The sequence below is a fragment of the Ornithorhynchus anatinus genome, chromosome 2 (assembly GCF_004115215.2).
Source record: "Ornithorhynchus anatinus isolate Pmale09 chromosome 2, mOrnAna1.pri.v4, whole genome shotgun sequence".
Lineage (NCBI taxonomy): Eukaryota > Metazoa > Chordata > Mammalia > Monotremata > Ornithorhynchidae > Ornithorhynchus > Ornithorhynchus anatinus.
In genome coordinates this window covers 21,368,957-21,383,762 of record NC_041729.1, presented here as the reverse complement: position 1 = coordinate 21,383,762, position 14,806 = coordinate 21,368,957, and the positions used below count along the sequence as shown (strand labels likewise).

At 46.0% G+C, this 14,806-nt stretch overlaps 1 protein-coding gene across 8 annotated transcripts in view; it reads left to right on the top strand.

Annotated features, from left to right (window-relative positions):
• The window catches only part of OSBP2 (oxysterol binding protein 2), a 319,410-nt gene that overhangs the window by 241,986 nt on the left and 62,618 nt on the right, over positions 1–14,806 (top strand). Inside the window, exon 1 of one of the 8 annotated variants that reach the window (XM_029055282.2) lies at positions 9,234–9,811. The exons of the other annotated variants lie outside the window; for them this stretch is intronic. Coding sequence (XP_028911115.1) covers positions 9,737–9,811 — 75 coding nt within the window. The 5' untranslated portion in view covers positions 9,234–9,736. Of the gene's footprint in view, positions 1–9,233; positions 9,812–14,806 lie in introns of those variants that run through there. 8 annotated transcript variants of the gene reach the window in all.

The following is a 14,806-nucleotide window of genomic DNA, read 5'->3' as shown; positions in this document are numbered from 1 at the left end:
GAGAAGTAGGCAGGGCCTAGAGGAAAGAACACAGGCCTGAAAGAGTATCTGGGTTCTAATCCCTGCTCCCCCATTTATCTGCTGGGTGACCAAGTCACTTTAATTCTCTGGGCTTCAGTTTCCTCAAGTGCAAAAATGGGGATCAAATCTTACTCCCTCCTACCTAGACCGTGAGTCCCATGTGGAACAGGGACTGTATCCAAACTGATAATCTTGTATCTATCTCAGTATTTAGAACAGTGCTTGGCACATAGTAAGTGCTTAAATCTTTTTAATCATAATAATAATAACAGTGGGCACTTTGGAGAGGTTGTGTCGGATTATACAGTGATGACCATATCTGTAGTAATAAAGGACTCCACAGAGAAGGAGAAGGACCATCTCCTTCTGCAGTTTTTTTTATGGTGTTTTTTTTAAGCACGTACTACATGCCAGGCACTGTTCCAAATGCTGGGGTAGATACAAGCAAATCTGGTTGGACACAGTCTGTGTCCCACATGGGGCTCACAGGCTTAATCCCCATTTTACAGATGAGGCAACAGGCACAGAGAAGTGAAGTGACTTGCCCACGGTCACACAGACAAGTGGTGGAGCCAGTATTAGAACCCAGGTCCTTCTGGCTCCCAGGCCCATGCTTTGCCCACTAGGCCACACTTTTTCTCAGTAATGGGCTAGTTTTTATTTTTTGTTACTTTTGAATTGTTGAATTTGGACCATTAAAGGGCAGGGACTGTCTCTATCTGTTACCAATTTGTACATTCCTAGCGCTTAGTACAGTGCTCTGCACATAGTAAGCGCTCAGTAAATACTATTGAATGAATATACTTTTCTCTCTGAGTTTGTCCTCCCCATTTAGAATGTGGGCTGGGACTCCTGTCTGAATGAATCATCATATCCTTTCCCTGGTGTGTAGTACTGCTCTACACACATCGTAAGCACTTATTCAGTGTAGGGGGATGTGATTCCTGAAATAGGTGGTAAAACACTTGGATGGGCTTTCAAAGGAGACCATGGAGTCTCCCTTTCTGGAAGTCTCTGAAGAAGAATGCATGCCTATCCCAGAAAAGTCATGACTTTTCTGAACACCCAGGGCAGGTCCAGGGTGACTGTCTAGCTGCCCTCCAGCTCCATGATACTCGGAGGAAACTGAAGAAGAGAGCGGTTCAGTGACCCTGCAGACCAGTGGCAGAGTTAGGGCTAGAACCCAGGTCTCTTGAATCCCAGCCAGCGCTCTGACCCCTGGACCACATTCTGGGAGGTTTAGTATGGGACGATTCAGGGAAGTAGGCCTTAGTCCAAAAATTCAGAAAAAGGTGACTCTTCTGTTGGGTTTTAAAGGGGAGAAAGTCTAGTCCAAGATGGATACTCTCGAGGGAGTTTTGGACTCGGGTTGTCAGGATGTAGAAACCTATTTTACCTGTAACTTCCTGGAAGAGGTGGGCACTGGGAGCTCATTTTAAATGAGAGAGGGGAGGTTGAGCTAATGGAAAGTGGATTGAATGGGGAATTTGTTCTGAAAGGCAGCAACTGTTAAATCATCATGAAACTACTGATATCTTTGGGTATTGTCATCAGAAAAGGCCCAGAAATAAATATTGAATCTATCAGAAGGAATATATTTGAAACGAAAAAAGAAGTCTTTTTTCTTCCCTCTATGCTATTATTCAATTCTACCAGTCACCACTAAGTCGGTAATTACCCCAAGGAGGGAATAGCCCAGTGCTTTGTTTTGGTAAATAAAATCACCAGGAGGTCATGGTACACACAAACACACACACACACACATCCCACTCATCCCACTCTCCAGTAAAATGCAATTTGCAGCTCCATCCCCTTGTTTGAACACTTAAAGCTGTCTGTGTATAATGACTCATCCTCTTCTGTCGCTGCATTTTTCCTTTCTCTAATGAATAGTTGTTTAATGCCGAACATGTTCTGCTGAAGGATTCTGCAAAACGATAAGAAAGACAGGAGTGTGTTCACAAAAGCTAAAGCAGGAAATGAAGCAACTTACCAAAGACATTAAGGGAAATTGGGGAAAAAAAAAAGTCTTCCCTAGCTGGAACATGAGAAAAATAATTTAGTAATTCCACTTTTCTTCGACTGGGGTGGGAAGACTGCTAACAGACAAACATAAAAAGAGAATCAACGTAATCCTATTTGCCCCCAGGAGCTTTCTAAAATTGTGAGCTGTAGTTTGGCAACCCAAAGACTGAAATTTAGGACACTAAGCGCAAGAAGAGGAAATCTGGTCAGAGACCAACCACTTAAGAAACTGAGAGGATGGAAGCAGCATGGCCTAGTGGATAAAGCACAGACCTTGGAGTCAGAAGGCCTGACTCTGCCATCTGCCTGCTGTGTGACATTGGGCAAGTCACTTCACCTCTCTGGGACCCACTTTCCTCATCTGTAAAATTGGGATTAAGATTGGGAGCCCCAAGTGGGACAGAGACTGTGTCCAATCTGATTACTTTGTATCAACCCAGGGCTTACAACAGTCCTTGGCACATAGTGCTTAACAAATACCATAATTGTAATTATTAGTAGGGTCTCTTTAAATGACTGACATTTAGGATACCAAAAGAATTGGTCAAAACCATGGTAGAACAGCAGAGTTACTGTTGCAGATGAATGGCAGGCTGGGGCGGTGATTTAAGTCTGGTAGTGATCTATGTAATATGCTTTCTAAAAAAAGGTGACCCAATAAATTGTAGACTGATAAATTGAACTTTTGAACCCAGAACAAAATTGGGGAACGAAATTGCCAAATTCATTTTACAGACTTCTTGAAGAAAGAGTGAAGTCTGTTCTCCCATGCCAAGTGTTTGACCCTGCATTTTGGCTAGAATGTGCTGTTGGGGAATTATAGAAAGCCTTCTAAGCAGTGTGCATATGTCTATCAATCAATCAGTTGTATTTACTGAGTATTCACTGAGAGGAGAGCACTGTATTAAGTGCTTGGGAAAATACAATACAGTAGAGTTGGCAGATGTAATCCCTGCCTACAAAGGGCTTACAATCTATGTAGGGAAATAGACATTAAAATAAAGTACAGGTAAGGGAAATGGGAGAGTGTAAGGTTATGTACATAAGTGATGTGAGGCTGGAGTGTTTAAGGGATAATAATAATTATTGTACTTGTTAAGTGCTTACTGTGTGCCAGGCACTATACTAAGAGCTAGGGTGGATACAAGCAAATTGAATCTGGAGGTCCTTACAGAGAAAATGATGGGAAACGGTACACTGAGCAGGAGATGAAATGGATTTAAATCCCCGACCCTCCCTAATCATCCCACTCTGTCCTGTTCTCATGTGTATAGCTAGTTCTTAATTGTGTACTTTCATTTTATCTTTCAAATATGTGCTCTTAATCTTTTCTCTATAGTATATTTGGCCACTTGTCTGCCACAGAAGATTGTAAACTCTTCAAGGGCAGGAACCTGGTCCCAAGTGTTTAGTGCTAAACACAGTGCTGTGCACATGGTAAGAGCTCAGTACCCTTCTAAAACCCCATCACCTCCAAAAAGGCCTTTCCAGGCTAAGCTCTTTATTTCCCCTATTGGTCCTCTCTTCTGTAAGGACTATGCACTTGGCTGTGTCCCCCTTAGGCACTTTGATATTCACCCCAGCTCCACAATTCTCAAGTTAATATTCTTATACCCTACTATTTCCTCTATCCCTAATCCACTTTAATCTGTTTCTCCCTCTTTAGATTGTCAGTTTCTTGTGGGCAGGGATCACATCTACCAACTCTGTTGTAATGTGTTTTCCCATGCAGTTAGTACAGTGCTCTGCGCATAGTAAGTGCTCAATAAATACCATCCCTCAATTGGGTATAAGGAGAAATTTCTTAGTCCCGATAGTTATGTAATGTTCGGGATGGATGTCCAATGGAGGATGTAGAATCCGTTGTGCTTTAGGAGCTAACAATATAGAATAGATTCTCATTGGTCTGGTTATTCTGAAGATGGAGTGGTCTTCTGAGATCCCCTTCAGCCCATTGTTCCTGGGATCTCAGATCCGAGCAGCACCTCTGTAGGCCAGGTAGGTGAGATAGATCAAACAACTGTTCAAGTGGCTTTGTAGGTAGCGCTACCTGAATTCCTGGTGTGGATCCCAAAGGGGCCGGTGTGAGAGACTGACCCATCCAAGTCAGAGCAGAGGCAGTTTTTTCTTGCCTTTTCCTGCCACAGCCACTGACTCCTCTGGGATCGGCGCCAGGGTTTGGGACCAATTTATTTGTACTTCCCATTTCCTGCCTTGATGCTGTTTTGGCAGTGTTTTGGCAGTAACTTTTCACCGTACCTCGATCTCATCTATCTCAACTCCGACCTCTCGCCCACATCCTGCTTCGGGCCTGGAACGCCCTTCTTCCTCATATCTGACAATTTCTCTCTCTCCCCCACTTCAAAGCTTTACTGAAGGCGTAACACCTCCAAGTGGCCTTCTGTGACTAAGCCCTCTTTTCCTTCACTTCAGCTGCTTTCTGTGTCTCCCTGACTTGCTCCCTTTATTTGTCCCCCATCCCAACCCCACAGCACTGATGCACATACCTATAATTTCTTTATATTAAAGTCTGTCTCCCCCTCTAAACTGTAAACTCATTGAGGGCAGGGAATGTGTCTGTTATAGTGCTATGTTGTACTCTCCCAAGCACTTAGTACAATGCTCTGCACACCAAAAGCACTCAATAAATACGACTGACAGTGAGAATATCCCTATAGGTAAGTACATCAGCCTCTCCGCATCTTGTGACTGAGAGCACGTCTGTGGAGAATTGGAGGGCAGATCGATCCAGCAGTAGTATTTGTTGAGCGCTTATTCTGTGCAAAGTCCTGAACTCTACAGATTGAGTCCAGGAGAGGTAGGAGACCCAGCCTTCTTCAAGGAGCTTGCAGACTAGCAGGGGTCGTCCTACAAGTCTGCCTGTGTGTGGAGATACATCTTTAAGTGTGACTGGGTCTCTGAGAGGGTGTGAGTTTGGGTGATTGGTAGGGAGAGACTGCAGCTTTCTTAGCTGAAGGAAGAGGACAGAGGAGGGGGAAGGTCATTCATTCAGTCGTATTTATTGAGCACTCACGGTGTGCAGAACACTGTACTAAGCACTTGGAAAGTACAATTTGGCAACAATAGAGACAATCCCTACCCAACAACAGGCTCATGGGTCATTGACTAGCCTCTCATCCTTCCAGAGGAGTCAGGACTGCAACACGACAGCAAGTGGAAGCAGCCCGAGCTAGTGGAAAGAACACATAACTGGGAGTCAGAAGACCAGGGTTCTAATCCAGGGTCTGACAACTGCTTGCGCTGTAACCTTGGGCAAGTCATTTTTTGTTACGGTACGGCACTTAGCATTTTCCAGGTGCTGACCTAAGCACTGAGGTAGATACAAGCTTGTCAGGTTGAACACAATCCCTGTCCCACATGTGGCTCACAGTCTTAATCCCCATTTTACAGATAAGGGAACTAAGGCACAGAGAAGTGACGTGATTTGCCTAAGGTTACACAGCAGAAAAGTGGCGGAGCCGGGAGTAGAACCCAGGTCCTTCTGAATCCCAGGCCCGTGCTCTATCTGCTAGGCCATTCTACTTCTCACTTAATTTACCTGTGCCTCGGACACCTCGTCTATAAAATAAGAATTAAATCCACCTCCATCCAACTTAGATCATGAGCCCTCACTCTACTTCTCTGTGCCTCAGTTACCTCATCTATAAAATGGGGGTTAACACTGTGAGCACCCCACATGACACAGGGATTGTGTCCAATCCAACAACCTTGTATCTACCCCAGCGCTTAGTACAGTGCTCTGCAAACAGTGAACACTCAAATAGGATTGATTGATTTATCTCTTTCCTGATTCTTCTTTCTGTCCTTTAGCTTTTCCCAACCTCCTTTCCTTGTCCTTCTTTCTCTCCTTGTCCTTCCCTTCTCCTTTAACCAGATGTCCAGTAAGCAAGCACTACTGAAGGTCCCTGACATATTCAGTTGAGAGCCTTTTTTTGCTGTACTCCAGCATGTGAAAGAGCAGAGCCTCATAAATAATGTATGTTCCCTGAGGGAGGGGGCTGAGAATACATCTGGCAACACTCTTCTTTTGTCCCATGTGGGAGTGAACCAATTTTGTTGTCTGGGCAGGAGAAGGAAGGTTCTGGGCTTCTTCAAGATGTTGTCTATAAAATAACTTTTTCTCTGGGGCCTAGGTATGTACCTACATGTTATTCCAGCTCTACCAGTTGTCTGCTGTGTGACCTTCCCTTCACTTCTCTGGGCCTCAGTTACCTCATCTGTAAAATGGGGATTAAAACTGTGAGTCCCATGTGGGACAGGGACTGTATCAACCCTGAGAACCTTGTAGCTGCCCCAGCACTTAGAACATTGCCGGGAACACAGTAAGCGCTTAATAAGTACCATAATTTATTTCATTTTACTTTTTAACCCTTTTAAGGGTTATTCTGCTTCCTCTTCTTCCTCAGAATGCAGTACAGAAGCCAAGTGAGGAGGACTCTACAAAAATGGCGGAGAAAGTGTTATAAAGGAGGTAGACCCAAACAAAAATGGCCCCTTTAGTAACAGTGGGTCTATTCATGACCTATTTGAAAAAGACCCGGGACTCTGCTCTGAGGCTGCAGCATGTTTATTCAATTGTACTTATTGAGCACTTATTGTGTGCAAGGTACTGTACTAAGCAATTGGGAAAGTGCAGTGTAACCATAAACAGATACATTCCCTGCCCACCGCGAACTAGAAATCAAGAATTGAAGAGACCACATCACTTTTCAAAGATGGGCAGCAGAAAATGCCAAATGTTGGCATCAAGGCGGATTCTGCAGATAGCAGATTTGGGGCGACTAGCAGAGGGTCCAGAAAGATACCGTTGATATTTCCCAAGAGGTTCTTGCCTGTGGTCTATCATTCAGACCCACCCCCATCCAACTCATGCAGCTCCATCCAGATTCATCAGTGAAATGTCGTGTCTCGAGAGAGCTGATTTTCCAAAAGCAAATGAGCCTATCTCTCAGGGAAAATGTTTACCTGGTGTAGTACCTGTTTTTACCTGTGATACTAGCCCTTAGAATAGTGCTTGGCACATAGAAACCACTTAACAAATACCATTATTATTATAAACTCCCTTAAAATGGGGATTAAAACTTTGAGCCCCATGTGGGACAGGGACTGTGTCCAACCTGATTACCTTGTATCTGCTGCAGGGCTTAGAACAGGGCTAGGCAGATCGTGAGCGCTTAACAAATACCATTATGATTTAGGTTAGTGTAGTTGGCTCAGCACCGCAGCTAAACCCTCTTCTCCCCACTTTCCCTCTGCTCCTCACCCTCTCCCGTCCCATCCCCTCAGCACTGTACTCATCCGCTCAACTGTATATATCTTCATTATCCTATTTTGTTAATGAGATGTCCATCACCCTGATTCTACTTATTTGCTATTGTTTTAATGAGATGTTCTTCCCCTCGATTCTATTTATTGCCATTGTTCTTGTCTGTCCGTCTCCCCCGATTAGACCGTAAGCCCATCAAAGGGCAGAGACTGTCTCTATCTGTTACTGATTTGTACATTCCAAGCGCTTAGTACAGTGCTCTGCACATAGTAAGCGCTCAATAAATACAATTGAATGAATGAATGAATTAGCTGAAACTTTCTACTGCGACCGAGCGATTTATGGCTGAGATCTCTGGCAGAGTCTGAGAGCAGACAAGGTAGAGGAAGCATCCAGTGAATGAATTAACCTTCGTCATTGGGGGAGGGCAGAAGGGCTTTAAGGATTTCTGGGGATTAAGTTGGGCTTGAGCAGTTATGTGATCTTTGGAGCTGTTTTGAGGGGAGAGAGTTTGTCAGCTGCAGCCTTTTGAAAAGGTGCAGAGGTGCTGAAAAAGAAGCATCATCCTGTATGCTGACAGGAGGTGGAGAGTCATTTAGACTTGGTGACAGATTGAATACAGAAAGAGTCCCAAATCCTCCAAGCTTCCAAGGGCAACTGGAAGAAGTATTGCTGATGAGAAACGAGGGAAGGAGGAAAGATCTGCAGGGAGCTGAGTTGTAGATAATGAAGGGACACCCAAGAGGAAATTTCCCAGAGTCAGAAGGAAAAATCGATCTATAGAGAAGATAAATGCAGGTGAGGGTTGTCCCTTGTACTGTACTGCACACAATGAGCACTCAATAAATACCACTGATTGATTGATTGATCTGGGCCACCTTCAAAGCCCTCCTAAAAATCACATCTCAGGAAGCCTTCTCTAAGTTCTTCTCCATCCGCCCTCCCCTCTGCATCGACTGTGCACTTGGCATATACTCCTTAAGCACTTTAATACTCATCCTAGCCCCACAACACTCATGTAAACGTCTTTATAGTCTCCTTTTTTGATGGTATTTGTTAAGCACTTACTATGTGCCAGGTTAAGCACTGGGGCAGATACAAGGCAATCAGGTTGGTGCAGTCCATGAGCCACACGGGGCCTCACAGTCATAATCCCCATTTTACAGATGAGGAAACTGAGGCACAGGGAAGTGCAGTGACTTGTCCAAGGCCACACAGCAGACAAGTGGCCAAGCCGGGACTAGAATTCAGGTCCTTCTGACTCACAGGCCCATGCTCTATCCAATAGTCCATGCTGTTTGTCCTGTATCTGTAATTTATTTTAAAGTGCTTTGCATACAGTAAGCGCTCAATAAATATGATTGAATGAATGAACGAATGTCCCCCGCAAAGACTGTAAGCTCCTTTTGGGCAGGGATTGCATCTACCAACTCTATTATATTGCACTTTCCCAAGTGCTTCGTACAGTGCTCTTCACACAGTAAGCCCTCAGTAAATATTACTGTTGGACTGAATGATTGCTTGATTGGTTTCCACAAAGCCAGCTACCTCCCCTTGCCAGGGAGGTTCCTCTTGGGCCACGCTTCCCCCCCATTTCTTTCTCAATGTTCAGGCCATCACAAAGCAGAAATGACACATTTCCCCATGTGTCCAGTTTCCAAGGAGGTTTTTGTTTCTGTTGTTTTTTTTTTTAATTTGGACAGTAGCAGGGAAAGATTTGCAAAGAAACACACATACTTGAAAATAAAAATGGGCAAAAGCCCCGGGAAGTGAAGTGACGCTGTACATGTTTGTGCTTTCTATCTCGACCACATCCTCTCCCGGTTCAGGGCAGATCTAAGGAGATGCTGAAGAGAGAGCTGCTGGTGAAGCGTTCCCCTTCACCGGTCACAACCCCCTTGCTTGCCCGAGGCTGCCGGGGTGATTGCCCGCGAGGCTCGATAACCCACACGTCTAATCCTCTGGGATTTTCGTTTGAGAGGGATTTGTGGCTGAGGATTGCCAGAGAGGCACATTTGAAGAGCGCACCCCGGGGAAGGCTGGTCTGGCTGTTGCCAATCGTCGTCTCCGTGCACCGGCCCCGCTTGGCTGCTGACCCGCCGCAGCCAGCGACGGCCCCTCTCGCACGCGTCGGGAGGAGCCGGCTGGCGCTCTGATTTTTGCCAAGGCGGCAGGGGTAGAGGGGGCAAGAGGAAGGGACGGTGCTTTTTCGCAAGGGAATTCACAGCTGCCCAGACCGGTGGCTGGTGTGGACCGGAGGCTTCAGTTGAGGGTGTCGGTTCCCTCGGAGGAGCATCCACCCGGCACAGACCAGCAGTGGGTCTGAAGGCCGCCGTAGTATTTGACCGGGCTTCGGGCTTCTCCGTCCTCTGCTGGAATGCGGTGCAGGATGTGTGCGATCGGATGATCGAGGGATGCCCGCCAGCAGAAAGGAGGGAGTCTGAAAAGGAAAAATGGGAGACAGGTTTTTCTTTCTGGGTAAGAAGCAACTGGTTTTGGTGAAGCGTTTATTTTTTCTAAGCATTTGGAATGTGCATGCGGTATGTCGGCGGTGTCCCAGTTTCTCAGAATAGTGCTGATTCCGTGTGGAGTACCCTGCCAGACTGGGTGACTGACCCAGTTTGGGTGGGGGGAAAATGTTTGTGTTTTACCGATCCCTTCAGCCCAAGGTTTAAAAGGAATTCGTACGGGCGCCACTGCTCTGAGACAGTGGAACTCGGTGGGCCTGGTGGGGAACGCCCCGTGACCGCAACCTCTTCCAACAGCCTCAGTGGCCTCGGAAGCCAGGCTGGACCTGAGGGAAACTAGATAAAGCAGCATAGCAAGGTAGATAGAGCAAGGGCCTGGGAGTCAGAAGGTCATGGGTTCTAATTCTGGCTCTGCCTCTTCTGTGTGACCTTGGGCAAGTTACTTCACGTCTCTGTGCCTTAGTTACCTCATCTGTAAAATGGGGATTGAGAGCCCCACATGGGACAACCTGATTACCTTGTATCTATCCCAGTGCTTAGAACAGTACTTGGCACCTAGTAAGTACTTAAATGCCATTATTACTACTATTATGATTATTAGTAATAGTCATAGTAATAATGGTGATGGTATTTGTTAAGTGCTTACTACGTGTCAGGCACTGTACTAAGCACTGGGGTGAATACAAGCAGATCGGGTTGGACACAGTTCCTGTCCCATGTAGAGCTCATGTCTCAATCCCCATTTTACAGATGAGATAACCGAGGCCCAGGGAAGTTAAGTGACTTGCCTATGGTCACACAGCAGACAAGTGGTGGAGCCAGGACTAGAACCCGGGACCTTCTGACTCCTGGGCCTGTGCTCCTCTCCAGTGAGGAGAAGAAGGCTGGAATACTGGAATCCCACAGCCGGAGGTTGATGGATTGTCGGCTTGCGGGTCACCTAACCTCAGGGCTCTCCCCTGGAAGGATGGCTTGGTGGGGTTCCCTCTCTGTTTGCCATGTGCGTTCCCCTCTCTGGGTGCATTTGGTCTGACTTGCCGCACAGCGCTGCAGCTGGGCCATCGGCCCCCACCCCGGCTTTGCATCAGAACTATTTCTGGCTTTTACTTATCCCTTGCTTTGCATTAAGCCACAGTAATTAGGCCCTCGGCTCCCGCAACTTGGGTCTGAGGTCACAGGCAGAATGAGCGAGTTGCGGGTAGCCTCAGCCTCTGTCTGGTTGACCGTCTTAAGCTCTTAATTTCCAGGGACCCAGAAGTAAATTGGAAAGCCAACTCTCCTGTCCCCCAGAGACATTCACTAGACAACAACATTCTCTCATTCCCCTCTACAATTAAAGCAGGGAAAATGCCAGCAGTGGCAGGGTGGGGGACGGTGTAGATGGATAGAGTCAGGGCAACCTCGAGCTCTCTCACCTGTCAACGTGTTCCTGCCTCGGCTGCCCACCTGGAAAGTAGGGACCATTCTCGTTTGAAAGCCCACTGAGGCACTGAGGAGAGGCCCAGTGAAATGCAAAAGCCTTATTAAGAGTTTCTGTAAAAGGCTTCAGTTTCCATATCAGCTCCAACACCCCCCACCCCACCCCAGCTTCCCAACCCCAGGATGAATTGCAATTCTGTGCAAATGCAGCCATGGCAGGAATGAATGCAAAGTTCCCAGCTCAGCATGACAACAGCTCTGCGGGCTCAGAGAGGGAAAGCGTTGGCAGATGCGAAACCATGGCTTCGGCACAAGGTTTTCAGGTGAAAACCCCAGATCAACCTGCAAAATGGTTGGGAGTGATGCTGAGCCCTGGAAATGGTATCAGTGCCTACAGGAAATGGTATCAATCAATGGTATTTATTATTATTATTACTATTTAATGGTATTTGTTAAGCACTATGTGCCAGGCACTGCACTCAGCGCTGGGGTGGATAGTAGCAAATTGGGTTGGACCCTGTCCCCGTCCCATGTGGGGCTCACAGTCTTCCCCCCCATTTTACAGATGAAGTAACTGGGGCACAGAGGAAGAGAAGTGACTTGCCCAAGGTCACACAGCAGACAGGGATGGAGCCAGGATTAGAAACCATGGACCTTCTGACTCCCAGGCCCATGCTCTATCCACTATGTCATGCTGCATGCTTACTGTGTGCAAAACCCTGTACTAAGTGCTTGGGAGAGAGTACCGTACAGGAGAGTAGGTCGAGGTGATCCCTACCACAAGGAGCTTCCAGTTTAATGCTTGCAGGATAGTATGAGCATGTGCAGGGAGAGACTCGGGCCTCAGGAGTCCTAGCCCCATGCCCATCTCCACACTGAGTTATACGTGGAACCACCAGTAATTCACATTAGCCTCGGGGTCTACTCTTACTCCCTCTAGACGGGAAGCTCCTCTACCAACTCCATTGTCTCGTACTCTCCCAAACGCTTAGTACAGTGCTCTGCCCACAGCAAGTGCTCAATAAGGCCATTGATGGATGGATTGATCCCATCCCATTTGAGAGGAATCCTTGCTCTTGACTTTTCCCTCTCTCCCCATCCGACCACTTGTTGGCATTTTCAGTTCTCATTAGCTCCCTCACCATTCATTCATTCATTCATTCAATTGTATTTATTGAGCACTTACTGTGTGCAGAGCACTGTACTAAGCACTTGAGAAGTACAATTCAGCAACAAATAGAGACAATCCCTGCCCACAGCGGGCTTGCCAGGTGGTGACCTTGTGACAGTCCCCTGGAGACTGTAAGCTCATTGTGGGCAGGTAGTGTGTTGATTATATTGTTTATTCATACTCTCCAAAGCGTATAATACATTGCTCTGCACTAAGTGCTCAAATATGATTGACTGAGAAGGTAAAGCTACAATTATTGACTTAAGCGGCTGTGGAATCTGTGGTTTTCATTCATCTCCACTTTATTCTTTGTTATTATTTTATTTATTAAGTGCTTACTACGTGCCAGGCATTTTTCTAAGGGCTGGAGTAGCTACAAGTTCATCAAGTTGGACAGAGTCCCTATCCCATTAAGGGGCTCATTCTGTTTCTCCTTCTCTTCCTCTCTGGATAGTAGAGGATTGACTGCATAATGAAAATAGTAATATTTTGGGTATTAGCTCTTAATCCTGATGGGTCTTTGGGTGGATTAATTAATGATCAGAAAGAGCTGTGTAGGAGTCAAATACTATAATTAAGAAAAACACAGTTTTTGTGTGTACTGGAAGACTTGATTTCCCCTCTGAACTATAAACTCTCTATAGAAGGCGTAATATCTTCCAAGTGATATTCGATGAGTTGCCTTCTACAGAATTGTCGTGGGTTGGTAGGTTGCATTTTCCCTAAATATTTCAATCCCAGGATTCAGAGAGAGGTAAAGTGATTTGCAAAAGTAACATGGGATGAAAACCTCAGCCCCACCATTTCATGTCCATGTAAGATCATTGTGGGAAGGGAACATGTCTACCGACTCTGCTGTATTGTAGTCTCCCAAGTGCTTCATAAAGTCCTCTGCACACCCTAAGCGCTCAATAAATACAATTGATTGATTGGCTGCCTCTCCTCAGTGGGAGAATGGTTTATCTAATAGTAATAATCATGACGGAGTGGATAGAGCACAGTCCTGGGAGTTAGAAGGTCATAGTTTCTAGTCTCTACTCCACCATCTGTCTGCTGTGTGACCTTGGGCAAATCACTTCACTTCAGCGCTTAGTACAGTGCCCTGTGCTTAGTACAGTGCTCAGTGCTTAGTACTGTGCTTGGCACGTAATAAGCACTTAAAAAAACTCTATGGATACACTACCAGAACGATTGCAGGTGGAGAGCGGGGCATTCTGGAAGAGATGCGTCCGTGGTGTCGCTATGGGTCGGAAACTACTCGACGGCATAAGACAAGACAAGAACAAATGCCTCAATTATTATTGCTATTATTATAATTATTCTCTGGGCCTCAGTTACCTCATCTGTAAAATGGATATGGAGACGGTGAGCTCCACATGGGACAAGAACTGAATCCAACTTGATTTGTTTGTATCTACCCCAGTGCTTAGTACAGTGCCTAGCACATAGTAAATGCTTAATAAAGATCATCGTTATTAGTAGTACAGTGCCTGGCACATAGTAAGTGCTTAACAAATACCGTAATTATTAATAATAGTGGTATTTTTTTAAGCACTTACTATATGCTAACCACCGTGCTAAGCCCTGAGGCAGATGCGATACAATTCAGTCAGATAACAGCTCGGCCCAACATGACATTCTAAGCAGGAGAGATTTAAGGGTCGTTTTATTCCCTCCTACTGAAAAAGAAGTTGAACACTTGTGGACTCATTTATGCCTCCAGTTAAGCACTCTGGACGGATAACCCGTCTCCTGCAGATTTAAGAAGCTGCAAGCAAATTCTTCGACAAACACGTCTTTTCCCAAAGACTGTGCGTCTTGCTAGAAGTCATTGACAAAAACCAGTATGACTTGGGAATGCCAGAAATAGTCCACCACCCTGGCTGGGAGTTCCTTCACTCTTCAGCAAAGTGCCGATAACATGTCTGAACAGAAAGCCCCAGTGAGAGGGATGGTAATGATTCTTTCCTTCTGACAGATGGGGAGGGCCGTTTGCCAGGGAGACACTCAAGTGGCACCAGTTGTTTAATATACATGGGATCTGTGCGTGTCACAGAAAAGGATTAGTGCATTCCCGCCTCTCGGCAGGCAAACGACGTAAGCCGAAGCTTTTGGAACAGGCGACGGGTATCTTAAAAAATGTCGACGCGCTAGTTCATGTGGCGTTACTCTTGTCTATTACCCACAGAAGCTGTAGTTGAGGTAATTTGGATGGAAATAGGATACCGTGAAGGCAAGAGCAAAACCAGAAATGTGAGCCCAAGCTTGCACTCTGGGCCGGACCTACGATCTCCCAAAGAGAATGATATTGGGGGTCGGTTGGAGGGACTGCTTTACTTTTCAGAGGTCCTGGAAACAGAGAAATGATGGCCTAGGGGTTTTTAATTTTTGGTACTCTCTGCACCCACCCCACAG